Below are 27,918 nucleotides of genomic sequence, written 5' to 3'. Positions count from 1 at the left end.
CTAGGATAAAACTGGTAAAAGCAAAAAGGCAAACGAAGCACCCTCTAGACACAGGGAACAGGGGCAAAGACCCCAAGAGAACCACAGCCAGAAAGAACCAGAAAGGAGGGCCACGGGTAGCCATTCAGAGAGAGCTTAGAATGGGATTGAAGAAGTAGGCAAAGTAAAACATCTAGACTAACATCTAAACCTTTAGAGCAAAGTAAAATGTCTTCACTGAGTAGCTAGTTCATCGAAACAATAATGGTTAACAATTAGTATGTGCCAGATAATTTCCTACGTATTATCTCACTTAATAAGTATAAATATTTTATGGTCTAGGTATTATTACTATCTCTATTTTATAGGTAAGGAAACTAAGTAGCGGAATTAGGACTTGCCTGTAGGCCTTCTGACTCCTAGCCAATAGCTACACTGCCTCCCCACAGAACAGAAACCCGTCCTTAGCTATCAAGTGAGCAGTTACTGACACACAAGTACAAAAGACACCAGAAAGGGTAACAAACCAATCAAATCTCATCCTCACATCTGACCTCTCCTCTGAGCTTTGGCCTCATATTTCAAGTGACTTTTGACCATCATGTCAAACTTGTATCCAAGATCAAAAGCAGCATCTGCCTTACTAATACTGCTCTTCCTCCTTTCGTCTCTATTTCTGTTAACAGCATTTGTAGTCATGCAGGTTTTAAAAAATAAAACTCAAAACCATCCTTGATTCCTTCCTTGATCCCCACCCCCCTGAGCCAGTCAGTTGCCCATTGCTACTGATTCTGCCTGTGAAGCATCATCCATCCATCCCCAGCTCCCTGCTCAGCCTTCAGCCATTCCTCACCTGGGTCCTTATCAGAGCTCCCCTAAGTGTTCTCCCCACCGCCTTTGTGTATGTCTGTCTCACCAGCCGACCTGATGATCTGTTCTACACACTGCTAACAGGTTGATTTTCCTAAAACATAACATGGTCAGAGTAATCCCCTGCTCAGTAACCTTTATGGGTCTTCACTGCCTTGGGAATCAAGTCCAAGATCACTGGCCAGGCCCGAGCTCCTTCCATGATGTGACTTACATTTACCTTTTCATTCCCGTTCCCACTGCTCAGATCTTTAATCCAGACAGACTCATTTCTTAACCATTCTTTACTCCTGCCCTGTGGTTCATCTCCATCCCTCACCACCTGCATAGTACTAGGTGCCTTGTCCTAAACCAATACGTTGAATTAATAAAGTAATTAAAGGACAAAAATTTACTCAAATAGCATATGGATAAAACTTTTGGTTGACGTTTTCATATTTTCATCCACTCAGTCCACAATCAAATCTACAATATTTTCCAATATAATCTCAATCTCATTAGCCACAAGATATAGCATAGATGCTAAGATGATGAATAAATAGCCTCTGTCCTCAAATATGCTGTAATTTAATCAGAAAAGTATCTCTATGAATATCTAAGTATAGAAACACAAAACTAACCATATATAGGTAGATCTGTCAATATATCAACCTATCTAAATCACACTCTTGAATTCCAAAGCCCAATAGTGTTACTCTACACCTTGGGCATATTTTCCCTGTCCATGGCCTTGTAGAACCTTTATATTCACCCATCAGTAACAATGAAAACGCTCTTACTGATTCTGTATATTTATTACACCATTGCATATTTTTGGTATAAATATAGTATTTTCTCTAAACTCACTTAGGTAGAACCTTTGTGGTTCTTCCATTAGAAACAAAATGCCCTTGGGGCTCCTAGGTGGCACAGTTGGTTAAACATCTGACCCTTGGTTTCTGCCCAGGTCTGATCTCAGGGTCCTGAGATCCAGCCCCATGTGGGGCTCAGTGGGGAGTCTGTTTGAGTTTCTCTCTCCCTCTCCTTCTGCTCCTCCCTCCCTAAAATAAATAAATAAATCTTAAAAAAAAATAAAAAAGAAAGAAACAAAATTCCCTTGAGGATTCTGTGTATTTATTAAGCACAACATAGTATTTTTGTAAGTGTAGAATAATATAATACTTAACACAATGTAGTGTTATGGTATCGTACTAAATACAGTATTATGATATGTCCTCCACCATTCTGGTATAAACATTTTTATCAAGAATGTCTCAGCTGATGCTAGGAGACAGCATATATAAAAGAATTTAAAACCTTTTTATAGACTGATTAATTTTTCATTTAATGGGGAAAATATTTTCAAGAAAAACTGAAATCAGAAGTTTCGTAAGTTCTATCTCCTTTTGCTACAACACATTGTATGGCTCTCCACCTCCCAAAGGACAAACCCTGTACCCCTTACTCTTGAGCTTCCAGAGGTTTTCCACGACTCACTGAAGCCTCACATTATAGCCCATTCCCTGTTCCACTGCACCAACTCTCCAGTTTCAACAATCTGGCTTACCCTTCATTCTCCCTGAGACATCCCTTACTTTTCTTGCCTCGCATTTTTGTGCATATACTTCTGTCTATGTGGAATGTTCTCCTTTTAGTTCCGTTTCTAATGGATTGTCCTGACTTTTCAGGCTCGGATCAAATCCCATCTCCCCATAAAGCCTCTTCTGCTCATCCCAGCGTAAAGTGACTTGTGCTTCTCTTAACATCTGTAGCACCATACATTTGAAAACTAACCACATACGGCTTTGCGGCATTTTTTTATGCTGTTATCCACTATTCTAGAAATCTTCTGTTACTTTGCATGTCATTATTTATCCAGCAAACAAATGGTTGGATCTTTATATCCTTATTATATTTACAAACTCCTTGAGGGCAGTGATCAAACCTTGTATTTCTTGGCATTCCCTTAAATGATATTTCAGCAAGTGCCCTCCTCATAAGAAGTCTATAAGTAATACCTAACAATACTGTCTTCAGGTAGAGCGGGTTATTAGTTAAGAGAAACTCTTTTTTCCCCCCTCCACGATGATTCTTTCCCTAATAACACCAATTACTGCGAAATCCCGAAAGAATGATTATACTAACCAGTATACTATCAGTAGTACATTGGAGTATGGCTGATCTCCCAAACCTCATTAAAATCTAACCTTACTGTTCCAGGGAGCATAGTCTCAAATAAATAAATTTGTGAAATATAATACATTGAGTGATGAAAAGCTCTAATATCATCAATCTCTTATACCATTAAAGATAGATCATCTACTGTGAGCAACAGGAACAACTTGAATTACCATTTCCCTGTGGTAGGCTAGTCATCTCAAGCAAGACATTTCCCAGGAAATGACATTCTCCTTTGCTCCCACTCATTCATTAAAGACCACAGGTAGAGCAGGACTAAAGAGCACAGGATCGTAACCATGTTAAAAGCTGACATCTGCAAGGACAAAACTCAGGGTTTAATGTAACTAGTAAGGAAATGATGAGCTTCATGTTTAAAATTAGGCTCAGATGTGGAAAGTTGCATATGCAGCTTAAGGGCTGGTGAAACCAAGGTTAAGAATCAGTGATTAGACAGATGCTTGGGGAAGGTGTTTAAAGATTATCTCTCAAGCCACTGCTTTGATTCAATGGGTGTGGAAGAGTCCTTGGAGGGTTTCGAAGAGAGGAAGGCTGCGGTCAGGATTCAGTTTGTTCACTCCTAGTACCAGCCAGGGCTTACATTAAGTCCCTTGTTTCCCTTCTCTGCTCCACACCCTTTCCTTCAATTAAGTAAGCTCCTTTTCTCAGCCTACTGTTTACGTCCTGCTCCTGATTTCACATTGCCTGTTACGCTGTCTCATATCCCAGATAACCTCATTTCACTTCCCTGGTCAGCCTGTGTTTTCTTTTAGAAATTACCTTATATCTTAGTTCTTCCTGGAAACCTAGCTTGAATAGGCAGGTCAAGGTGAAGGTCATTCATATTCATAACAGAGTATAATCTCTCTACATGTTGCTTAAGGCGTAACCGTAAGAGACAGTAACCCCCAAACATGTAGATGTGCATGTCTAGACACTTGAAAATATGTGAGTTTTGAGCCTAGTTGTTTAATTAATATTTCTTGAGAGCCCAGCATTAATTTAAAGTTATTGTGAAATAATCATTTAGAATTCTAATAAATGAACAGAAAAAGAGCAGTGAAGAGAATGAAACAAAACAAAACGGGAAAAGAGAAAAAAGCCTAACTTCTATGTGAGTAATTCAGCTACTGATTATTAGTGCAAGTTATTTTTTAAAAGTTTTTATTTATATTAGTTAGCATGCAGTGTAGTATTTGTTTCAGGTATACAACACAGTGATACAATGACTCGATCACAACAAGTACACTTCTTTTTCCCCCTCATCAATTTCACCCGTCGCCCCCCCCCCCCCCCCCCCTCCCCTCTGACAACCATCAGTTTGTTCTGTGGTTAAGGGTCTGTTTCTTGGTTTGCCTCTCTTTTTTTCCCTCTATGGTTGTTTTGTTTCTTAAATTCCACATCTGAGTGAAATCATATGGTATTTGCCTTTCTCTGACTTATTTCGCTTAGCATGATATCCTCTAGTTCCATCCACGTCACAGGCAACAAATTATTATCAATTATCATGCAATGAAGATTTATTGGACAGCTGTTCTGTGTCAGGCACGGTGTTCGGCACTGGGGATACAGGACCCACCAATAAAACTCAGATTTGTTAAATAGCAATATAAAATATTCTTTAAGAAATAGTTTGGGAAAAGTAATCAGAGACCGAAGAAGGACTGGTAAGAAACAGTGATCACAGCCAAGTGTCTGTCGGTAGATGGTATGTATGTCTGAAAGGATCATACCCCGTGAACAAAATGTGGTTGTGAACACCACCTAAGGAGCATTCTGAAGATGAAAGTGACATGGTCAAGGTCAGAGAGTTTGTTAAATGAACACCCTTTCAAAAAAATATTCAGGTGGGGTAACTAGGGATGTATTTGGAAGAGGTCAGATGATAGCATATTCATGTCACAGGGAAAAAAGGGGAATTTGTATTCCTGAAAAGATTTAACAAAGAGCAAACAAGAAAGAGAAAGACTTTTAAAAACAACTACCAAGCCCCTTTAACATTTAAACTTTTTTTTCCCCCCAACAACAACAACAAAAGACTTTCCAAAGGAAGTGGTGGAAGAAACCCCATTGCTTGAGACATTAAAAACCAGATGGTCCAAAGCCCCAGAAAATACTCACGCGGGATCAATCCTTCACTGGGCGAAAGCAGAGGGACCAGGGCAACTTGTGTTTTGAATCTCTAGCTTAGCAGTGCTATGAAAATAAAGATTTACATTTCCTTGGACTTTTCCTTAATTTCTTAGCTCCCCTTTGTGGTCCCATGGCATTCTGTGTTGACCTCTGTGAGAGCTGGCCACACAGGAATTGCCTGTTTACTTGGGTGTCTCTTCTCCCCCTTGCTCCAAGTACTGCGAGCTTATCAGGTTTTCTCCCTTTCCCTGCAGGAGTGCTGTGTGCCCTGAGTTCTGGAAATGGTCCTGTGCAATGCTTTTGCATTTGCTTCTGCCAGAGCCCCAGGAGTTGCACAATTTTTATGTTAAATTTCTTGGCTTGGGAAAACCACACTTGAGAATAGTATAAATTTGGATTTCACATTGTACAGGTCTGGGGTTTTGATTTCTCACAGGAAACCCTTCCCCTCCCCCTCTGGCCACCACCATCCAGAGCCCTAGAAAGACAAAAAGCTTCCTTGTGGTTTCCCTGGGTTGGTGGGGGTCTTACTTCCAGCTCTCCATTTCTCATGGGCCCAAGGCCATGTCTCCTGTATCTGTGAAGACGGTAAAACTCCAGCCTCAACCCCACCCTGCAAATGGTCATTATTCCCCTTTAAGCGAGTGGGGAGAGACAGGTCTGTTTCAGCTTGGTTGACCGTGTTGTTAGAGGCTGAAATCCTAGTCATAACTAATTAGTAACTGCAAATACACAACAATAGAGACTTAGCTTAATTATAAGTCCTTGATTTAAATACTTTAATTCAAGCCAAATAAAAATTTGAGCTAGACAGATGTGAAGTGGTTAATATTTTTCTTCTGAACACTAATGGGCTTTATACTCTTACTATTAATTGCTTCTTGATACAAAAAAATTTTTGTTGTGACAGAGGAGATCTTAAATGGCTGCTGATTACTACTTAGAGAAAAAAATGACATTTGTACATACAAAGAGTTACTCAAAAGTTATATCAACATAGCGATCCATCCAGATCCTAAGGTATGCTCTGGTTTTATAAGTGAAGAATAATGCATATTTGTATTTGAGGTCATGTCAGATGAGGGTAATGTGGTTACATGAGACTCTATCTTAAAAATGGGATTGGCATTCCAATCAAATGAAGTTCTTCTAATTTAAATAACATATTTTTTTCCCTGTGCTGATCAATCATTTTCTCTCCCAGAAAGTCAAACCAGTTTTTGCACTATTGATTTGCAAAACTTACGTGGCATAAACATTATGTGACAGAAGTTGTTTGTTATTAAGAGAGAGAATATCGTCTCCAAGAAACTTGTCATCTGGAAATAGGAGAAATCACACAAAGTAATTTTATTTGTATCATGGCTTTTTCACTGTTGGCTACATTTGTGACAGCCGATTTCATATTAAATATTAACAGTATTTTGTTTATGCTTGAATGTGCTACAGTAGGAAGTAGATTTTACTCAGAATCTTCCTGGTTAGAAAATGTATCACTCCAGTTTAATAATACACTTACAGGCCAGTTATGAAGAACATTTTATGTATCTAAGGTAATCAGGCTACCACTTGGGTGTCAAAATTTTGAGGCTTTACTTTACCCTTTGGTCTTACCAGGTTATTGTTTATGGATGTCGGAAGTGGTAAAATATTGGGAATGACATTTGGTTTATACGAATAGAAACAACTACAGCTTCTAGGAGATCATGGATATTAATATACATTGCATGATTATAATGAATGAGTTGTGGAAACAGTTCATCTGTTGTTGGATTCTTGATATAGGAAGCAAACTAGAGTTTGTATTTTTCATTTTCAAGAAGGCTGATACAATAAAAGACATTGATATGTTTAATTTGTGTTTCTTGTACAAGTAGAAGAAGTAGTAAATTTGCATGTAATTTCGGTGACATCCACTTAAAAAAAGAAAAAAAAAAGACCTAACTGAATTGTGTTGAATCTTTTGGGTTAGTGAAGTGTGTCTGTGATTTGTATTGTTTTGATACTACTTTTCAATATATGAAAATACCCAGGAGACAGGCTCCCGCTGAATTTCTGGTCACTATGTCATCAGTGCTATGAGCGTATGTTGTCAGTTGTTTAAACATCGTGAAATCCGCTGTGGGCTGGCAAGAAGCATCTGGGAGCCAGACTTTTCCTGTGGACACACGCCAAGTAGTGTATTATATTTCCTCGCGAAAGTGAGCTATATTGAGATCATTTTTCTTTCTGAGTTTTTTAATCCAGGAATTATTTTCTAAAGCTAAGTAAGGATCATAGGCTAAAATTGTTTATAACCTGAATTCCAGAATAGCTGGTTGATAACTACTCTTATTTAGCTAGAGGAGGTGTAAATAAGTCATGCAATTAAACCACTTCAGGTAGCTAACAGTTTTCTCCTAATTAGACTGTTCAGGAAAGTTCATATGTCATTTCATGCATTCTCTTTAAATCCATGATTTGCTCTAAGTAAGGGCAATAAACACTGAATGACCCTTTAAATAAGTGCTATAGTTGGACACGTCGTTAAATTTACATGTTTAATTGTATTATCTAATTAGATAGAAGTAAACCCTAAATTGTATTTCAATATACACAATTATAGCATAACCTTTATTTTAACAAAATATGCCAGAAGTTTGTAAAACATCATATTTAACTTAAAAATCTGAAACCATTGTGATTCTGGGACGGGAAAACAAGCTTTGTCGTACTGGAAAATAAGCTGGGGGTTAGTTTGAGAGCACTGACACTGCCTAGACTAGAGGTCCCTAAGGTAGCAAGGATTTGTCTTTCCAGAACGTTTACTCCATGTGTTACCATGGGCCGCTATTGGGTGAGACCTTAAAAAAGTATGGTCGGGTTTGCCTGCCATGTACATTAAAAATACCCTGTCCCTTTTACATGAAAGCAGACATTTTGTTTATGTTGGCTTTATTTCTGGAATCCAAGCAAAAGACACTTTGCAAATGAGATTTCAACTTCTCCCTTTAGGGAGCCAAAACCGAGCAAGTGTGGTTCCTCCCTCCTTCCCTCCTTTTTTTTTTTTTTTAATGTAAGTTTCAGGCGTACAGCTTTATAATTCACAGTACAAAGTGATCACTGCCACAGGTCTAGTAACCATCCGCCATGATATAGCGGACCTCCGTCCTCTCTGTAACCACTGATCTATTCCCTGTATCTATGAGTTTGTTTTGCTTTATTTTCTTTTTTCGTTCTTTTTTTTTTTAAAGGGAGTTTTCCTTTTTTTTTTTTTTAAGATTTTATTTATTTATTTGAGAGAGAGTAGAAGCAGGGGGAGCAGCAGAGGGAGAGGGAGAAGCAGACTCCATGCTGAGCAGGGAGCCCGGTGCGGGGCTTGATCCCAGGACGCTGGGAGGCAGACACTTAACAACTGAGCTACCCAGGCGCCACCTTTTTTTTTAAACTTTCCACATATAAGTGAAATTATATGGCATTTGTCTGTCCCTGTCTGACTTATTTCACTTACATTATACCTTCAGGGTCCATCCATGTTGTGGCAAATGGCAAGATTTTATTCTTTTTTGTTGCTGAGTAGTATTTCGTTGTACAAAATAGACCAGCTCTTTATCCATTCATGTGTTGATGAACACTTCGGACACTTGGGTTGTTTCCATATCTTGGCTATTGTAAATAACACTGCAGTGAACATCAGGGTGCGTAGTTCTGTAAGCATGTTTTTTTTCCTAAGCTCAAATTTTTATTCTTGTGTACTTCAAAGAACATCAGATGCTATTTTGAGGGAATGAACACCAAGACCTTCTTCCAGTGAGCTCTGTGTGCCGACTCTCCCCTTCTTTCCCCCACAGCTTCTCCCCTGCTTCTTTTGGCAGCTCCTCTCTACAGAAATAAACTAGTTCTAGAGGATCTTTCATTTTCTAGGTGCTGTAACATTTTATCATAAATGTGTCTGTGTGTCAAAAAATACCTCTTAACTTAGAACTGCAACTGCCTTAAAAACATAATTCTGAAAGTCCATGCACAGCCCCTCCTCCTAGGTGCGTGGTAATTTTTATTTCAAGAGTGCCATTCTTTTGTATTATGTAAAGTGCTTTAATTTGCTGCATTTTTCATGTCTCACTGCAGTCAAATCTGGTGAGAAACTATAGCTATCTCATTCAGGATTAATCAATCTTCTTAGCTGCTGGCTAGGACGGATGCTGCTCTTGGCGCTGCTTGCTTTGGGGGCTTGGCCTTCCTCTGTTTCTTCATCGTATTCAGCCTCCAAGAGGGAGGTGATGGGAGATGATTTTTCCATTTGTAAGCTGCCTTCCAACGGAAAGAAAAATGGAGGGGGCAAATGCCAAGCTTTTCACTTTCTGTGGCCATTACAAACATGACTCTTCTGTTGTCCAGCGGGTACACTATTTTTCAAGGGAGCTATTTTTTTTTTAATACTGTCAGAGTTAGCCAAGTTATTTTGTCATTGAAGAGAGTTTAAAAAAAAAAAGAATATATGTCAACATGACATCGTGAATATTAACTTTCTCCTAAGTTACATGTTATGGCAATAGGTTAAAGTGCTGTTTAATTAATTAACAAACACAACAAGTGATCTATGCAAGGTCTTACATCAAAAGAGAAGAAAAAGCATAGTGCTTCAGACCTTGGGTTCCGGAGGCAGACTGCCTGGATTCAAATTCTGACGCTGCTTCTTATTGGTGTGTCATGCTGAGCAAGTTACTTAAATGTTTCTATGCCTCCATGTCTTCATCTGCAAAATGGGACTAACAGCAATACCTTTCTCAAAGGGTTTTGAGGATCGAATGAGATTTGTGCATGTAGTGGCTGGCATGGTGCTAGTCCATAGCCAGTCCTCAGGTTACTATTATCCTCACTTGACTGTAAATCTTCCCTCACTGGGCGTTCTACTGGGCAATTCACCTCATCTTATTCTCACAGTAATTCTCTCAAGTAAATTCTGTATTTCTGTTTTCCAGATTGAAAATTGAGGTTCAGAGAATTTAAATATTAGCTTGCTAAATTGGTCCAGCTAGGAAAAGAGAGTAATATGAACTTCTGGAATACAGATTTTATTTGCATTTCTATCGTTCCATTTTATCTTTTGGGATTGATTTGGGACTAATTTCTGCATTACTAATTTCATGATAATTAACTTTATGCTAGAATTACTTAGGTGTGCCTGTATTTTGAAGTTTAAAAGGCAAGTAACGTGGGAAGAGACAATGTTCTAATTAATTTATAGTCAGATTATGATAGAACATAAACCACTGAACTCTTATGTAAAAGAAAGCCTCGGAAGGTGTGCCTCTACATCAGTGGTTCTCGAAGCGTGGCCCCGGGACCAGCAGCATGGGCTGGAAACTTTTTTAGAATTGCACGTGCTGAATCCACTGAACCCGAAACTCGATGGGTGGGGCCCAGCAGCCTGGGTTTTGATAAGCCCTCTGAAGTTTGCAAACCAGCCCTCTAGGTGAACAGCACACCATGGTGGGATCCCAGAGATATTGATGATGTTCATAATATCTGCTCCCAAACTGGAAGTTACATATCACAGCGGGAGCGTGTAGTGGTAATAGAAAAATACATGTGGGGCTGTTATTTGATAATTGCCCTATAAATATTAAATATTCAAGACTGTGTGCTCAGTCTTTTCCGTTCCTTGGATTTAGGGCTTCTAAGCAGGGGGTAACGATTACTTGCAAGCCTAACCAGTTGAGCACAAAGGACTGAGAGACCGAGAATGACTTTCTGCTCACCCTCAGCTTCTTGTGCCTGGGACACACAGGGACTGGGAAGGTTAGGGTTTGTTTTTTTTAAGTGTTTAGCAATGAGGAGTCTTCAACTAAGAGGAACTGACAATAAGAACATGGAGAGGAAGGAAAAGCACGAAACAGTCATTACCACTGCATCTTGTTCCTTCTTCAGGTAGATTTTAAACATGGAGTAGCAGACGAAACAATGGGGACCAAAGGATATAGGAAGTAAATAGGGAAACTGCTGCCGTATCCAGATTTAACTGTGGAAAAAATTAGACAAAAGCAGTTGTCATCTTAGAATCCATCATAACCAATGAGGAAAAAACTGGCCATCAGCCAGGTATATTTGCCTAGACTTTAGCAAGGCAGATTTCAGAAAATTCCAAGAAATAGGTGCAAATGTATGATACTAAAGACAAGTATTTTAAAATAGCACTTAATGCTTAATGATTGCAATGAGAAAAAGGTGGGGGGGAACAAAGCTATATCAATGTCTTTGTGCTATGATCTGTCCAATTAATGCAGCTTTATAGGATAATGGATCAAGCACTGAAATGACCAAATAACCAAGGAAAACATGAAAAGAGCTGCAATTTGTAAATTATGCTAGGTGTAACAAAAGTTGTATAATTGCCCTATGTTTTTGTTTGTTTTTGAAATTTATTAGGGGCAGTAATTTCCAAGAAAACAAGCAGTTTCTATTTTATTTGCTCCTTTTCCATCAAGAATTTTCCTCCCACTGATAAGATTGGTAGCAGGTAGCAGAAGCCAAGGACAGGCAAAGAGATTCTAATGGGATACCCAGCTAACCAAGATCCATTTGATTTTCATTCATCAAACATTCACGGAAAACATTTTTTTTTTTTGTCCCAGCCCCTCTGTTAGGCCTGGTGGGGGAGTACACACTCAGAAGAAAGAGAGACAAGGAGACAAATGTTTGCAGTGCTCTGAGAGAGCAGTGGTAATGGAGGCCTGTACCGAGGCTGGGAGAGCACAGAGGGGGAGTGCCCAGCTGCCTGGAGGAGTTTGGGGAAAGCACCCTACATTAGGGGGATATTGGAGCCTTAAAGATGAGTAGGAGTTAAGTTTGCCTTCTGGCTTATGTAAGACTACATCACAAGACAAGGTGTAAATGAAGTAGATGAACTACAGTCACTGATTTTGAAGGAAACATGCAGGAAGAGAAAGATGCTGGAAGGATGGAGTCTAGCAATTGAATGGTGAACTCTTCAAAAAAGAGTCAAAAGTTGCAGTATCTTAAGTTGGGTTTCCTGGAATAGCTCTAAGACTGTTGTATGTAGAAGACTTACTGGTGAGTGATCTTGGGAGATACTCTCGTATGAAAGCGAGGGAGGCCGAATTGGGTGGGAGAAGCTGACCCACAATGCAGCTTTTATGAGGCCTCAGCTGAGCTCTTGGGGACTCTGGGTCTGGGATGATTCTTCAAGGTTGTTGTTGAGACAGAGGAGCATGTCTTTATGTACCCATGTCAGCTAGTCACTGAGTCCTGGCTCTTCTGGGAGGGGTGTCATCTTGAGAGAGGCAGTTCCCTGTAGCTGAGGACAGTTCCTAGTGAGGGAGACAGCTTTGAGCCCGCAGCAGTCTGGGTCCCAGTAACCTGAGGTTGGTTGTGTTGGCCCTGAAGAGGGCTTCTAGGAGGAGCACGACATTTTCCATGACAGATGGATTCTGCAGACCCTAGACAGTTTAGGAACTTTGAAGTGGACACTAAAATAAGGCATCAAAGAGAGACTTCCATGCTATCTAGAAGATGAAATCATGATTACCAGAGCCCATGATGTGTTCAGGGAAATGACAGACATGTAACTATATTTAAGTGAGGCATTTGGCCAGGATTCTCATGAAATCTTTATGGATATAAACCCTATTGAATAACTGACTATAGAGCTGTGCCCAAAGGGTGTTGATTAATTTATTTTGTGAATGCCTTAGAGCTTCATTCTCAGTATTGTCATACCATCATACTCATCAATGCCTAGATGAGGATGTACAGGCTGTGCCCTCAATAGACTGAAATTATGGATCAAATCTAACAAGATGACATATGATAGGATATCACATTCGCTCCAAAAATCTTGATGCACAAGTATGAGAAAGGAAGACTTGGCTTGGAAGCAAATGGGAAACACACATAGGGATTTTGGTTAACAGATCAATATGACTCAACAGTATACTGAGATTCAATCCTGAGATGGTGTGCTTTGGGAAAATAAAATAATTATCAAATACTGTTCTGGGTTAGCAGGCTATCAGTTTTTTCATGTTGTGGATCAACAGTGTTTAGATATTTCACTAAAAATGATCTTGCCATTTGCAACAACATGGATGGATGTAGAGGGTATAATACTAAGTGAAATATACCAGAGAAAGATTCTATATGATTTCACTTGTAGGTGAAGTTTAAGAAATAAAACAGATGAGCAAAGGAGGAAAAAAAGAGCAAGAGAGAGAGGAAAAGAGAGAAAGAGGCAAACCAAGAAACAGACTCTTAACTTTAGAGAACAAACTGATGGTTACCGGAGGGCAGGTGGGTGGGGGATGGGTTAAAAAGGTGATAGGGATTAAGGAGGGCACTTGTGATGAGCATGGGCATTGTATGAAAGGGTTCAGTCATTATACTATACACCTGACACTGATATTACACTGTATGTTAACTGAAATCTGAATAATAACTTGAAAAAGGGCAGTTTTCCCACACCTTTTTGGTCTCAGAAGCCCTTTACAATTTTAAAAATTACTAAAGACCCCACAAAGCTTTATTTATGTGGATTATGCCTCTCAATATTTACTATATTAGAAATTAAAACCGAGAAAGATTAAAAAATGTTTACCAATGAATTAAAAAATCACAATGATAAACCCATTGCATGCGAGCATAAAATATTTTTAGGAAAAATTGCTCTATTTCCCCCAAGATATCAGTGAAAAGAGAGGCATGATTTACATTTTGGCAGATCTCTTGAAAGTCTATTTTAGTAGAATACATTTAGACTCTCAAATCTGCGTCTTCATTTACTCTTATGATAGTTGTTTTGGTTTAAGTACAGTCAGCCTATGGAGAAACCCAGCCTCACACAGATCTCCAGTAGGAAATTGGAAGTGTTTTACTGGTCCTTGGAGGTTGTAGATATTCTTTGATACTGTACCCAAACTGAACAAATAGTAGTTAAATGTTAGTTGCAAGCTGGAATCCAAAACTATATCATGAACTTTCCATACTTTGTTACATTAAAATTCATGGATCTCTCTTGTACTTTGAACCGATCTCTTACCATGCGTGTTTTCGTAGCATCATGCCTTCGTCATTTGGAAAGTATTGGTTCACTGCATTATGCAGAACTTCCAGATATTGACAAAAATTGGCAAAATTAAAAAACTACACTCATTAATACCACTATCAGTCTCATTAGAAGAGTCTTTAAATACTGGGGAGCGGTCAAGCTTACAGTGGCAGATCTAAGTTTCTAAAACTCTGATTTTTGCTTGAAAGCCTAAATTTTATCATGGCAATAAATGCCAGTTGTTTTCTTTGAAACAACAAGCTCACTTAGTTCATTTCTGAAGAAATGTCTGCCACAGTCCCACGTCTGAGTAACCATAGTTTGTCTGTCACTCATTCTTTCAAGTAAAAATGATGTTCCATGAAAAAAAGCAGCTAGTTCAGCATGCCGCTCAGTCTCTTGCACATCTGAAAATGCAAAAATGTGCTTAATGCATTCTTCTTATTTTGTCACACAGAATATTAAAAAGATATGTTCTCAGGGTTGATATTACATGAAAATAATAATGTGTACGGCTTCGTCGTGGACATTTGTAGGTGAAACTGGCTTGTTTTTTTTAATGCTCGTGCAAGGCCGTGGAGAAGACAGTGACAGTTTGGTGCCCCTGTAGTGATTTATGCTGTGGGGTTCAGCAATTTACCCATCATCGCTTTGCAACACCAGTGCCAATGTTAACACAATGAAAAAGGCAAATGTCTTCATTTTATTATGAAAATAGTTTTGACCTCATAGACTCTCTACTTCCCAGAAGGGTCTTGAAACCACTGTTGCTCCAGGGGGTATGGAGCCAATAAGAGGTGGTTCCTCTTATGCCCCCTGTGCTTTATCTTTTCTGGATTCTTGCAAAGGAGGGTAAGGTATGCTGTGCGGGCAGAGGAAGGGAGTATTTGCATAAGCAAACAGAGGACACAGAGCCAAAGCCTGCGACATAGGAGCTCTGAGCTCTGAATCCGTCTAACCTCTTCCTAAGGTTAGGAAAGACAGTTGTAGGGCGCCTGGGTGGCTCAGTGGGTTAAGCCGCTGCCTTCGGCTCAGGTCATGATCTCAGGGTCCTGGGATCGAGTCCCGCATCGGGCTGTCTGCTCAGCAGGGAGCCTGCTTCTCTCTCTCTCTCTCTCTCTCTCTCTGCCTGCCTCTCCGTCTATTTGTGATCTCTCTCTCTGTCAAATAAATAAAAAAAATCTTTAAAAAAAAAAAAAAAAGGAAAGACAGTTGTAGATCCTTAGAAAACAGCCAAGTTACAGTGAAATGATCTTAACACCATCCCATTTATCATTAGATAGTGTTCTTTTACAGAATAAAATTTCAGCCAAAAATCTAAGTAGAGATGAAATAGTTTACTTTCTAAAGAGGGAGACAAATTCCTTATAATAAAATATAAATACATTTGGATAAGAAACATGGGGGGGGTTAATGAAATATGTAGATATTGGGATATTCTTATTAAACATGAGAATGAAGAAAATCCAGAAACTGAGTGAAGGTGGTCTAGGAGAAGATGCTATTAGTGGTTATGGATAAGTCCTGGATGGTTTAAAGATATGTATGTATTTTTGCTTATCTCTACTGTCTGACTCCCAGCAATGAACAGATATTTCTTCTGTAGCAAAAATAATAAAAAAAGGTTTATTTAAATTAAAAAACAGAACTATTATTAACAGCAGAATATAATTGTACCAGAAATCCAGAGCCAGATTAAGGTTACTGTAACTGAGAAATAATTCGACATTCCTGGGTTAAAAGAATTTTAATACTGCAGAATTTATTATAAATGTTAATTAAAAAGCTAAGAGTTTGAGCTTTATGGAGTAGTTAGGAGAATTTCATATCATGGTGTGTGAATATAATACACTGGGACAAGGAAGAGCCCCATTGTGTCGTTTCCTCATGTCTAGCACAGTCTGGGAGTAGGATCATTTCCTGACTCACAGTCACTTCTAACTGACAGAATCTAGCCTTTTAAAACCTTATTTTTAACCTGTGTGCTTTCTTTGCTTCTATCATTGCCTGTGGATGATCGAGTCTTTGTAAGACTGCTCCTGAATAGAGAAGTACCTCGAGAGCAGCAGAGACTTTTCCAGAAATGTCCGGAGCGTGTCTTGCATAGAAACCAATAGAGAGAAGAGCAGAGTGCCAGTTGCATGGCCTTGGTCCAGATATTTGGTGCCCTAAGCTGGTTCCCTGTTAATGACAGAAGGAATTCTGTCTAAGGTTTCTTTCCTAAAGACTTTCTCCAGATTCTGTCAAATGGGGTTCTTGCTTGAATTTGAGCTTTTCCCCCCAACATCCCAACCATGATGTTAGCAAGTTGAATGTTTGGGAAAATTTATTATTTTTGTGCTTTCAGATTTGTGTATAAATTATTAACTTTAATATAGTACAGAAATGTACTTCGTGGTGTTTGTTTTTGCTTTTGAAGTGCAATGATAACCGTTTCCTGTGAAACCCTGGAAGAGTAAAATGTCAAGGTTGAAAATTAGATTGTATGATTGAATAACTATTGCTTATTTGGTTGCCTTTGATATCATATTAACCTTCTGGGTTGCCAGATTCATAAGTGATTGCAGAACACCTAGCTCCTTAGGTAATGACCTTGGTACTGCATGCTAATTGTGCGTTTTTTCCCCCTGAGAAATCTGATTATGTCATTGTCCTGCCCAAATCCCATTAGGAGTGCTGTGGGGTAGACATTAGTCTTTTTACTTTACAGAGATGAGAATTATAGTCTCATGGTGACATGAGTAACTAGAACTTTAGGCCTCAGTGTGCCTCAATTTCCAGGAGAGTAAACATGACTCTAAATATACCATTTCAAAAAAAAAAAAAAAGAAAGAAAGAAAGAAAAAAGAAAAAAATACACCATTTCAGTTGTCTTTATCTTTCTGTTCCTCTTGAAGTTTCATAGCATACTAAAAGGCACATGCTTCTGTCTTTTTACAAATATGTCCTTTATTGCTGTAAAATATATGTCAGTCTATTAATCAGTTAGAAAAATCCTTTAGAAGTGTCATATTTTAACTTACTGGTGGTCCAGGATTTATAGGCCTGGAAGGAGCTCACTTTTCCCCATGGTCTTGGTTTGAATTCCCTTGGCCACACACCCCTTCCACACTTCCGCTTGTCTCACCCCTACTGCCAGCTTCGGGGCTTGCCCCAGGTCCTGAGGGAGGAGGGGCTGAGGTGCCCTTTGTGTGAATCCTCTCTGCATTTTCCCCTCTTTTACACCGTATTGCTGGGACCGGCCACAGGGGTCTTCCTTTCCCCATCACGTGTGTCCTGTCTTCTCCCAGCTGGAGCCATCTTGCTTGTAATATCCTGGCTCCCAGACCCCTGGAGAGACGTGCAGGGTAATCTGTTGCTCTGGAATGTAGGCGAACTTCTTTTGGGGGAACTTCTTTGTACAAACACTCACTGGAACTGTCTACATTTAAACATGTTTTCCTTATTGAAATTCAATGAGAAAGACAAGCTGGCTGGCCTAGAAAAAAGGATGCAATAGTATTTCATAATAAAATAAATGAAATATTATTTGAAATAACTGAACTATTGTTTCAATTATGAGTTGCATGAGGGACCTTTACGGAGTGTCAAGTACTGCGTGCCGGCCTCCGGGCCTGAAGGGTGTGGATAGGAGTGGTGTGGAAGGAGAGCAGGGAGAACAGAAAGGAGATGTGTTTGGGGGGCATCCCAGCTTGAAATCCTGTTTCTAAATCATCATTGCAAGAATTGCTTACCTTGAGATGTCCTTTGCATACAATGCTTAGGGCAGAATAGAATCTGCCCAGTTTTGTGAAAATGATTTCCAAGTCCACACATAGCCAGTATTCAAATGAAACTTTAGAAGACAATCCCATCTATAAACTAGAGAAGGTAAAGAGGAGTCACATGTTGGAGTTTCAGTCCCTGTTCTGATTGCTTGTGTGAACCTGGGCAAGTTCTTCAAGCTCTGTCTGTAAAATACGATAAAAATGCCTGTTATTGCCTCACAGGATTGTTACGAGGATTTAGTTACCTAATGGACATAAATGCTTACAGCATGAACATTTAAGCAAAAAATAGTAACTTTTCTTGAGACAGACGTACAGCGTCATAACCAGATGAAGTCGGGACGGGTGAAGATCACACCCCATCTTTATTTCAAAGCATAGCTTTCGAATCTGTGTTTTCTGTCTCTTAAAATGTGTTGTAATTCAGCAGAGCTGTCTGCTGAAGGTCCTTATAGAAAGGTAATTGTTGTGTCTGAGGAGATTTCCTCATGTTTTCCTCTTCTCCCTGAAAAACACGGTAAAATCAGTTTTCATCCCCTCCGTGAGCATCACACACCTTGTTTTGGCGCTAACCCATCATCTTCAGCCTTCTTTCAAGCAGCATTAGCTGCATGTTTCATTTGCTTATTGCTTTTCTCTTTGGGTTATTTTGTCCTTAAACAAAGAACATTAGTAAGCAAGAAATAGCCGTTTTGTGAAAACTGCATAGCTAGACAGATTTGTGATCCTTATTAGGGTAATAATCCATCTGTTATAGAACTGGATCAATTTGTAAATTAAATTGATTAATCTAGCAGGGGGAAAGAAAGGTCTTGACTTTTCCCACATAAGCATTTCCTCAAATGGCAGTCATCCTAAAAAGATTTGGGAAGACTCATTTCTCTGCTAGTCTGTCTTTCTCTGCTCAACTCAGAAGGAAGGCCAGACACCTTCTGAAGAGGGGAGGGAGAGTGGAGTTCAGCTTTCGGATTCTCTGGGATCTGATTGTTGCTGGAACTTCCGTATTTTTGACCTGGTGTAATGTTAAAACCGTCTGACGACTGTCAGAATTTTTCGAATACTCACTGATTCGTTTAGTAAATGTATGACTGTGTTTGAATTATCTTCTGCAGTTAGTTTACTGTTATTTTCATCTCGTCTGATCAACAAAATCTTCTGATGAGTTTTCTAACAATGTGTGATTGGAATAATAACTTCACACGTTGAAGAGTTTTGTGCTGCAGCTGAGAGGCATGTAAATACAAGCTGCTTATTTGCAAGAAGATTCCAGATTTGCAATATGATTGCTATGGAAACCACATAATGAAAACCTTATAACCATCTGTGTGGTTTGATGGATTTTACCGCATAGCTGAGCTGTTTTTGTTTACTGTTATTAAAATGTTGAATGGAATATATTAACCCGCCAACGTGGACTATTTGAGGTATTAATTAGTATTGTATAATGACATCGTGACTCAACACCAAAATAAAATATGTTTAATAATAAACCTAAATAAAACGACATGTGTGTATATTTCTAATATATTGTGGAGGTGATTATTGCCTAGAATTTTCATTTGTCCTTACATATTTTTTGAGTGTTGTGGAGATGTTAATAACTGAACATAGTAGGATTTATTTTCATGATTTTGAACCCATTTGTTCACTCTGTATTTATAGAACATCTCCCTTGTACTAGACTTTACTCAAGATTCAGTCTGAGTTTTTCCCCTTAAGATTAAAACACACACACACACACACACACACACACACACACACACACACACACACACCAAATTTGATTTTTGTTTTCTTTTATATGGAAGCTGTTTGTATTGTTAGCTGAAGATAAAACGAGTTGTTCGAATATCGTTAAGAAAAACTGATGTCTGAAGGCTCTGACCTAAAAATAGGTTTGAAATGGAGAAAGGAAGTTTTTTTAATGAGCGTTTCCTCCTCTAAATTACTACTTGGTCAGCATCTCACATGGGTTTCAATTTGGATACTTCTCAGTAAATATTGATACTTAAGTAAACATTTTAATATTATTATTCTGTTAGTTTAAGAATATACTGTTATATTATAGGCACTTAAATTTTAATAAAATAAGAATAACATCATAGTAATAAATTCTTCCAAGTACATTGTTTACTTTGCCAAGAGTGGAGTTTTCCATTCAATTACTGTAATTAGTTTTTGTGATATCTTGACATTAATTTTGGGTGGTGAGTCTATTTCCCATCATGTCTTCTTAAGAGCCCAAATTAGTGCTCCCTATGTCATGGTCATGGCTTTTAGAGGGCAAGCACACTTCACTATTTTTGAATTTACTCCTCACTGTTAGATTTGTGGAGTTGGAGGAGAGGAAGGGCTGGGGAAAGAGAAAGTGTGAAAAGTAAGGAAAGTTTTCTCCTTTTAAAAAAATTAGCCATCTGTAAAATAAGTAGGTTGGACCAAATGTCGGCAAATGTCCATAATAGCTTTAAAATTTGTATGAAAACATCCTATGAACTCATACATGATAACTAGTCCTTGCGGTTTGGCATAAGTGAGATAACTTATTGAAGAGGAAAAAGACAGGATTTAGTATTAGGTTTTTCTTAGGTCTTCCTGTATTAATTACTATTTGACTGAACCATATTAAAATTTCCAACATTAGGGTCAACTTAAAATGTGTAAAGTGCCAACTATTTCCAGCTGTTTCTTTCTTTTTTTTTTTTTTTTGAGCTTTCATTATTTGTTTGAATTGAGTTAGAGAAATTCAAAACAGTTCTATGTTTGTTTTATAAGTACAGTAATTCTCAAGCTTGATTTAAATGTTGAATTTTATTAATTACCACTTCGAAGTTCGCATGGGACTTCTAATTTTGTATCTGTACTCCTGAGCTCTCCACCAAACTTTCCAGTTGCCTCTGGACATTTTCTCTGGGTTGACCCACCAGTACAGTAAACACCTTACATCAAAGGGGCACTGGGTGGCACAGCCAGTTAAGCTTCCGACTCCGCTAGTTTTCAGCTCAGGTCATGATCTCAGGGTTGTGGGATGCGGTCCTGCTTTGGGCTCTGTGCTCAGTGGGGAGTCTGCTTGAGAGTCTCTCCTTCTTCCTCTGCTCTTCCCTTTTCTCTCTCTCTCTGTCTGTCTCTCACTCAGATAAATAAATTTAAATCTCTCACGTCAGAAACACAGCTCCCTCCACAGTGTAGCTTACCTTGGCTATTCTTTTCTCAGGAATGATGCTCTCATATCGCTGTTAACCAAGCTCAAAACTTGAGTCACCCTCAGTTTCTCTCCCTCTGCAGCCCTCCACATCCAGGCAGGCACAAAGTTTATCCATTGTCATTCCTTTCCCTCTCATAACTGGCTCCTTTCCATTTCCCCTGCAGTTCAGGACTGCCTTCCCCTTTAGCCAGACTCTGAGTGGCCTTTCTCCCCATGCCCTCCTTCAGGCTGTCTGGGACAACGGGATCCAATGACCATTCCTCAAGCATAGTTTTGGTCCTGCCCTTTCTCTGCTCAGACATCTTCTGGGGCGCTTATTGCCACCAAAAAAGGGCTAAAGTCCATAGCCAGATGTTGATGGCCCTTCGACAGCTGGCCCAGACCACTAGCATTATCCCCTCCTGTTCTCCCCTTTTGAGTACTGCATTCTTTAGCCAAATGGATATTATTGTGCTTTTTCTTTTGCTTATGACTCTCCCTCTGTCTAGACAGTTCCTCCTCCCCATCTCTGTCTGTTCAGATTTTCTCCATCCCTCAGAGCCTTTGTGGTGTTCCCCCTTGGGTGGTTTCCGCTCTGTGTTCCTTCTGAACCTTGTGCCTCCCATGTGAGGTTCTATGCACCGCCCACCCCCCAGTCCCATCTTCCTTTAGATACTCTCTTCTGTCCCTTGTAGGCTGTCAGCTTCCCAAGGGCAGAAGCTCTCTACTGTCTTTGCCTCCCTGGTAGAACCTCCCTCTTCCAGGTAGCTAATGCCCAATGAAGATTTGTTGGTTGAATTATTTAATAGTCATAGTGGCTTTATTTCTATATTTCACATATTTTATGATAACATTTTTGCTTTTTCTTGAAAGTATTCTTTCTGAACTCTGTTTTTCTTGGGCATGCCATTTAGTTCATATGTCCTGCCTTAAATATTTCTAAAGTGTGTATAAATCCTTAGGTGAGGAAAATGGACATGTAATAAATGACTCTTTAATGTAAAATAATTAAATATAGTCTATTGACCTTGCATAAAACTCTTCTTATTTGATCTTCTCCTGTTTCTTCCTATAACTTGGGAGAAATGCATGTGAAAGGAGAGTGTGGAAATGACAAACATGGGGCCTGAATACATCGCTGGATAAAGAACACGGACATTATGATCACAAGCCCGAGTTAGAATCACAAACAGTGGATGTTTCTGTACCTTTTTGAGCCTCAGTTAAATCATCTGTGAGAGGAGGATTTAGAAGGATCTGTGAAATATTAACATCTGCTATAGCTTATGGCATAGAGTAGATCCTGAGTAGCATTTAGTGGGGATTGCCTTGAAGGGTGAGGATCCTTCTAGTATTCTTCTGTGAAGATCAAGTGGGAACACATGAAGCATCTGATACTCAAGAAATGATTTATAGGTTAACTATATTTTGTATCACACATTTCCCCTTGCCCACCATGATGTTTTAGGGACTACAGTTTTATCCGTGGTGGGTCTGGGTGTTCCTTCCCCGGATTTCCGGGCTGGTCTGCACTGGGGAGCTTTCCGGATGAGTTTCTGTAAGTACTTAAAACCAAGTATGTGTGGCTTTAGGACGTATCTTGAGTTTTATCAAGCCAACTGGTGAGGTTGCTCTCTGGAAACAGCTAGAGGTCTGTTTGTTCAGCTTTAGATTATTGGAAAAGGAATGTGAATGTTGAGTGGTTTCATCCTTTGAGAAGGAATATTTATATGTTCTAAACTTTCTGTTTTGCTCGTCAGTCGGGGTGAGTACTGCTATTTCTGAGGTGGTCTTTCACTGTGTCTTTCTGCTTGTTTACAGAAGAGGAGGAGGACAGTGTTCCTGCACAAGTGGAGGAACAAAGGAAGATGAGCCAGGACAGTGCTCTTCCCAGCACAGGTAACGACTGGCGTGGCTTCCTGGGGAAGCTTCTTTTGGTTTTGTTCCCTTTCCCTTTGGTCACTTTCCTATGGCTCCAAAGATGTGTACACAGCTCCCCGAAGTTGGCTGGTTCGATCTGGGTATCTTACGGCTGATAAGCTGCTTAGTCCCATTTAGGATGCATGGAAACCCTTGAGAAGGATTTATAAAGTAAGCCAATTTATACAAGGTATTCCTTCCTGAATTACTTTGTAATGACTCAATTAGCTTTCATTTCTGCACAAAGGAGATTTGGTTGCATAAATTAGCTTATCATCATTGAGGAAGTGTCACTGCTGAAGGACAGTTTATAGATACAACATGCAGTTGCTGTCAAACCTATAAGAATGTAATATAGACATCTGTGTATACTTTGTGCTTGAGCAGAACAGACTTCTGCCATTCAGAGACTAACAGGGGACAACAAGTTGCCCAGGGGACTGGCAATGTAGACATCTCTGAAAAGGTCAACTTGACACAGGCTCTGACAATCGACCCACAGCTCTGTCTTCTTTGATAAAAATCAGATAAACTTAAGACCGCTAATTGATCTGCAGCCTGTTTAAATGTTGGCCATGCATATCTTCATTGCATATGATTAACACAGAAAGCAAATGAATTGGGTAAGAAATGCCAGAGTCCAGTGACAGCAGTTTAGAAATCGGAAAAGGACACTGATGGCCTAGAAGGCGAGGAAGGATATTCCCCTTATCCATTTCTACTTGGCACATGGCCCCAAGTACTAATTATGACTGAGACTGGAAAAATAACTCTACATGCTATATACAAAAATCACATGATATGGGCAATTTTTTTTTCTTTTTTGTGGGTTGTTATTTCCAAATAGCAGGAGATAAACCATATCTGTAGTGCAAGCATGAGGTTAGCTTTGATAAACCAGCAATTATTTTACACGGAAAGAAGAGAGGGGGAGTGCTTTCTTATCAGGCCCTTTACACCTCTTCACAGCCACTTGTCTGCTGGGGCAAGGTCTGCCCTATCATCCCATGTCCTGCAAAGAGCTGGAGTTGAGGGTCACCTTCCCTTCTCTGATCCGTTCATTCATCACTCTCTCCAGCTGTCAGAGGCTCGGTGGACAGGAAGTGTGTGTTCAGGAAGTAGCTTTCCCGAGTCCTTCCTACCGTGACACGTGGAAAGGAAACAGGGGCCTGATTTCCGGACCTGGACAGGAAAGCAGGAGCAGGTTGCCACAGGAGGCTTTGGTTTGCTTGTTTCAGAAAGGAAGTGAGGACGAAGGCTTTCGAAGTGAGCACCGTGGTCCTGTAAAATGCAGCCGTAAAATGCCAAGGCTGAACGCAACCTTGAGGGCACTGCCGAATAGTAATTTAAGTCGGTGTGTTTTATTGTGTGTCATAAAGCTTCTGCCGAAAGTGTGGAGGTTTTTTTTGTTTTGTTTTGTTTTGTTTTAATTTCAGTGCAGGTGTAAAAGGTAGACACCTATACATACCCCTTCCACAAACAGAAGTATTTTGGCTTAAAGCAATTGTATTTTTCAAAAGCCCTTTTAAAGTAACTCTTTCCCAAATTTTTGCCTTTGAGGGAAGGGAGAAAAAAGTCCGTTTTTCTTCAAGGGAATGCAGTAAGTAGATCTAGCTTTCCATGCAACAGCCATAAAGCGCTGTAATAATTCTTATCTTTAGTGACATGAAATTCTTTTCAAGCAACAGTTTTAATGCTTTTGCATCTCAGTGACCTTTGCTCTCTCTGGGCTGTCAAAGATGTAACCCTAGAAGTTTGTTTGCTGTGCAGGGCAGTGAGTTGACAAGGGTATTACTATCTTGCTGGGCATCACATGACATGAACTTCTAACCTTACTCAAGAATGTTATATATTTTTCACATGGACTGATTTTACCTAAAAAGAGAAAAGAAAATTCAGATGAATGTAAAATATGTAAACAAAAACATAATCTTGTGTTTCTTAGAAGTTCTTTCATGTTCAAGCTTACATGTCTTACATATGTTTATTAATTATACACAAAATAAAGATTCCATTTGATTTATTTGTAGAATATGCTTACCTTTATTTATTTATTTTTTTAAAAGGTTTTATTTATTTATTTGACAGAGAGAGAGAGTGCTCATAAGTAGGCAGAGAGGCAGGCAGAGAGAGAGAGGGGAAAGCAGGCTCCCCGCTTAGCAGAGATCCCGATGTAGGGCTCGATCCCAGGACCCTGAGATCATGACCCGAGCCGAAGGCAGAGGCTTAACCCACTGAGCCACACAGGTGCCCTTATGCTTACCTTTTTAAAATACTTTTTAAACCTCTAAGACCACTCAGGAAGAGATTCTCCATTATTTTATTGTTGAACGTTTCAGTCCTTGTCATCATATTTTAAAAATCTTTTTGTTTTTGCAAAAGCATCTCTAGCCTTTAGCTTGTATTTTCCTAACAGTTCTGATACTGCCCAATAATCTGTTTTTTTATGTTTTCAAAAGCAGGAGCAAATACATCATTTAAATCCTTCACAGGCTGGCTAATTTAGAATGGCTGTTTTTTCTTTCTTTCCTGTCTTTTTTAACCATTCACGCCTTCCCAGGACAACAAATGTAATGAGGTGGGTTTTTGGTTTTTTTTTGTGTGTGTTTTTTTTTTTTTTTGTAATTTTGAAACCATAGATCACAATGTGGGAAGATTAATCCATGCAGCAATGACAACTCAACAGACTTACTTGTATTCAGAATGTATGCTTCTCTGTGCTTTATGCTTTATGCTCCATACCATTTTTGTACGGTTTTTTTAAAAACATATTTCACACGGATGATTGTTTTTCAGCGTGTGAGGCGAATGATGCTAACTTTCCTGAGCCCACTGTGCTTCGGAGGCTGTATCCATGGGTAATTTTTTGAGGACAATTAGCCACACTTAAAATTTTAAAATTTAGGGTCGCCTGGGTGGCTCAATGGGTTAAGCCTCTGCCTTCTGCTCAGGTCATGATCCCAGGGTCCTGGGATAGAGCCCCGCATCGCATCGGGCTCTCTGCTCAGCAGGGGGCCTGCTTCTCCCCCCACCCCCGCCTGCCGCTCTGACTACTTGTGATCTCTGTCTGTCAAATAAATAAATAAAATCTTAAAAAATTTTTTTTTAATTTAAAATTGTAAAAAGTGGACCAGAGGCGCTTGCTCTTGAAGGAATAAGATAAGTCCTTATTTTTGTATCTAGAATTCATACCCAGAATGTTAACATTATTTTCCCGAGGAAATGAAGGCTAATAAATCCATACTGCCAGCTTTTCTCTTTAGTCCTGGTTCTTCTGCTTTATATAACTAGTATTGCATTCGGAAATGGACAGAATAGTAAATTGTGTGTACATATAGTCGTGTGACATAAACCACTTATGCTTTAACAGAGCTCACATAGGGGACACAGAAATGAGGTGGGTCTTTGGGTAACATCATCATCGAGATTATAGAAAGCACAGTCAAAAATGCATCTTTTGCCGGGTATTGCTAAATCGTTAGCGTTGTTGCCTCTTTACAGCAGTGAGATTTAATGAAATGCTTCTGATGCACATCTGGGGAGAGATGTATCTTGCGCGCGGTGGGAGTCTCCCTTCCCCTCATGTGCTCCTGTGACTCCCATTAGTGTTAATGGGAGCTTCACCGAGTGCATCGAGGGGAAGAGAGACCCCAAAGTGATAAGGATTATGTGGTAGAAAGCACCATACGCTTTTTCTTTCCTTCCTTCTTTCCCCACCGCTTGAAAATCTATTGAATGAAAAGCTGTTGGGAGAGAATCTGAAAAAGAAGGAGCAGGCGGCCGGCTGGACAGCTGGGGACGCACCGGGATGCTCTTGCTCAGCCAGAACTTCTCCAGTTTTAGCCCAAGTGTTGTTTATCTAACCTTTTTGGATCAAGCCTCAGGCTAAGCAGCATGGGGACCGCACAGGAGCCTCGAATGGGGAAACCAGCTATTTAGATCCTTTTACCTCCTGGCCAGTGACTGTGGGGGAGGGCCTGCATGTGGAATGATGTCATCCTCTCTGCGCTCTAATTCCTTGACTTTTAAACTGACACTGACAGACTGCTCGGGGCGCAACATTTGACCCATTTAGCAGTTGATTTAATCTGACTAGAATGTCTCAACTTCTAAATCTCTATTTGTCTAAATAAGTGGTTTTTAAAGGAAATCAGTCACTTTATTATTAAGTAATTCTTTCTCAAAGAAAAAATTGACAATGTTTGGAGAGATCTGTCCAGCGGGAGTGCCCTCTAGTGTCCATTCATAGAATTTACCTAATATGTGCTTTTGGGGGGAAATGTAATGAAGGGTGGCGGCAAGCATTGTTAGGTCTTGGTTGGATTCCCAGGCTCAGAGACCTCCCGGCTGGTATCAGTGATGAGTGCTCAGACGCAGGAGTGGAGAGGTCAGAAAGGTGTCGGTCTCTCTCCCTTCCCCTCCCATTCTCCCTCCCTCCTTCCTCTCATTTCTCCATTTTTCTCTCCCTCCCTCCCCCCATCTCTCTCCCCCGTCTCTGAATTTTTAGAAACCAAGAGAGAAAATGTAATAGGATTTTGCTAGGTTGCGCATTCCAGTCCTTGTTTATTTTCTTAATGTACAATCAAAAAGTATTGTCTTTATACGTTTTCAAGCGCCACATGACTCAGATTTCCTTTTTGGCTTTTAAAAACATGTGTCGGATATTAGAATTTTCGGAACGTCTGATACACTGTTACCACTTGGTGTACATCACAAACCGCCCAGTGTCGGACGTATCCGCAGGTGCCCCGCTAACGTGCCTGCTTGTGCTGGGCTTGCCAAGGAGCCTGCTGTTTGAGAGCCATATAACAAAACTAAGATGACAGCCCTGATCCAGCACATGTCTCCACAGTTATCCCCTCAGAATT

General features: G+C 39.7%; 1 protein-coding gene across 2 annotated transcripts in view; it reads left to right on the top strand.

Annotated features, from left to right (window-relative positions):
* Positions 1-27,918, top strand: part of LOC111147284 (src kinase associated phosphoprotein 2) — a 163,756-nt gene that overhangs the window by 120,195 nt on the left and 15,643 nt on the right. For both annotated transcript variants that reach the window (XM_022503242.1, XM_022503241.1), the window contains exon 10: positions 22,952-23,029. In XM_022503242.1, coding sequence (XP_022358950.1) covers positions 22,952-23,029 — 78 coding nt within the window. The remainder of the gene's footprint in view (positions 1-22,951; positions 23,030-27,918) is intronic.

This window comes from Enhydra lutris, unplaced genomic scaffold, assembly GCF_002288905.1.
Source record: "Enhydra lutris kenyoni isolate GAN:26980312 unplaced genomic scaffold, ASM228890v2 scaffoldscaffold16, whole genome shotgun sequence".
NCBI classification, from domain to species: Eukaryota; Metazoa; Chordata; class Mammalia; order Carnivora; family Mustelidae; genus Enhydra; species Enhydra lutris.
Note: the sequence above shows the minus strand (reverse complement) of the source record. Positions and strands in the feature narration are given on the sequence as shown.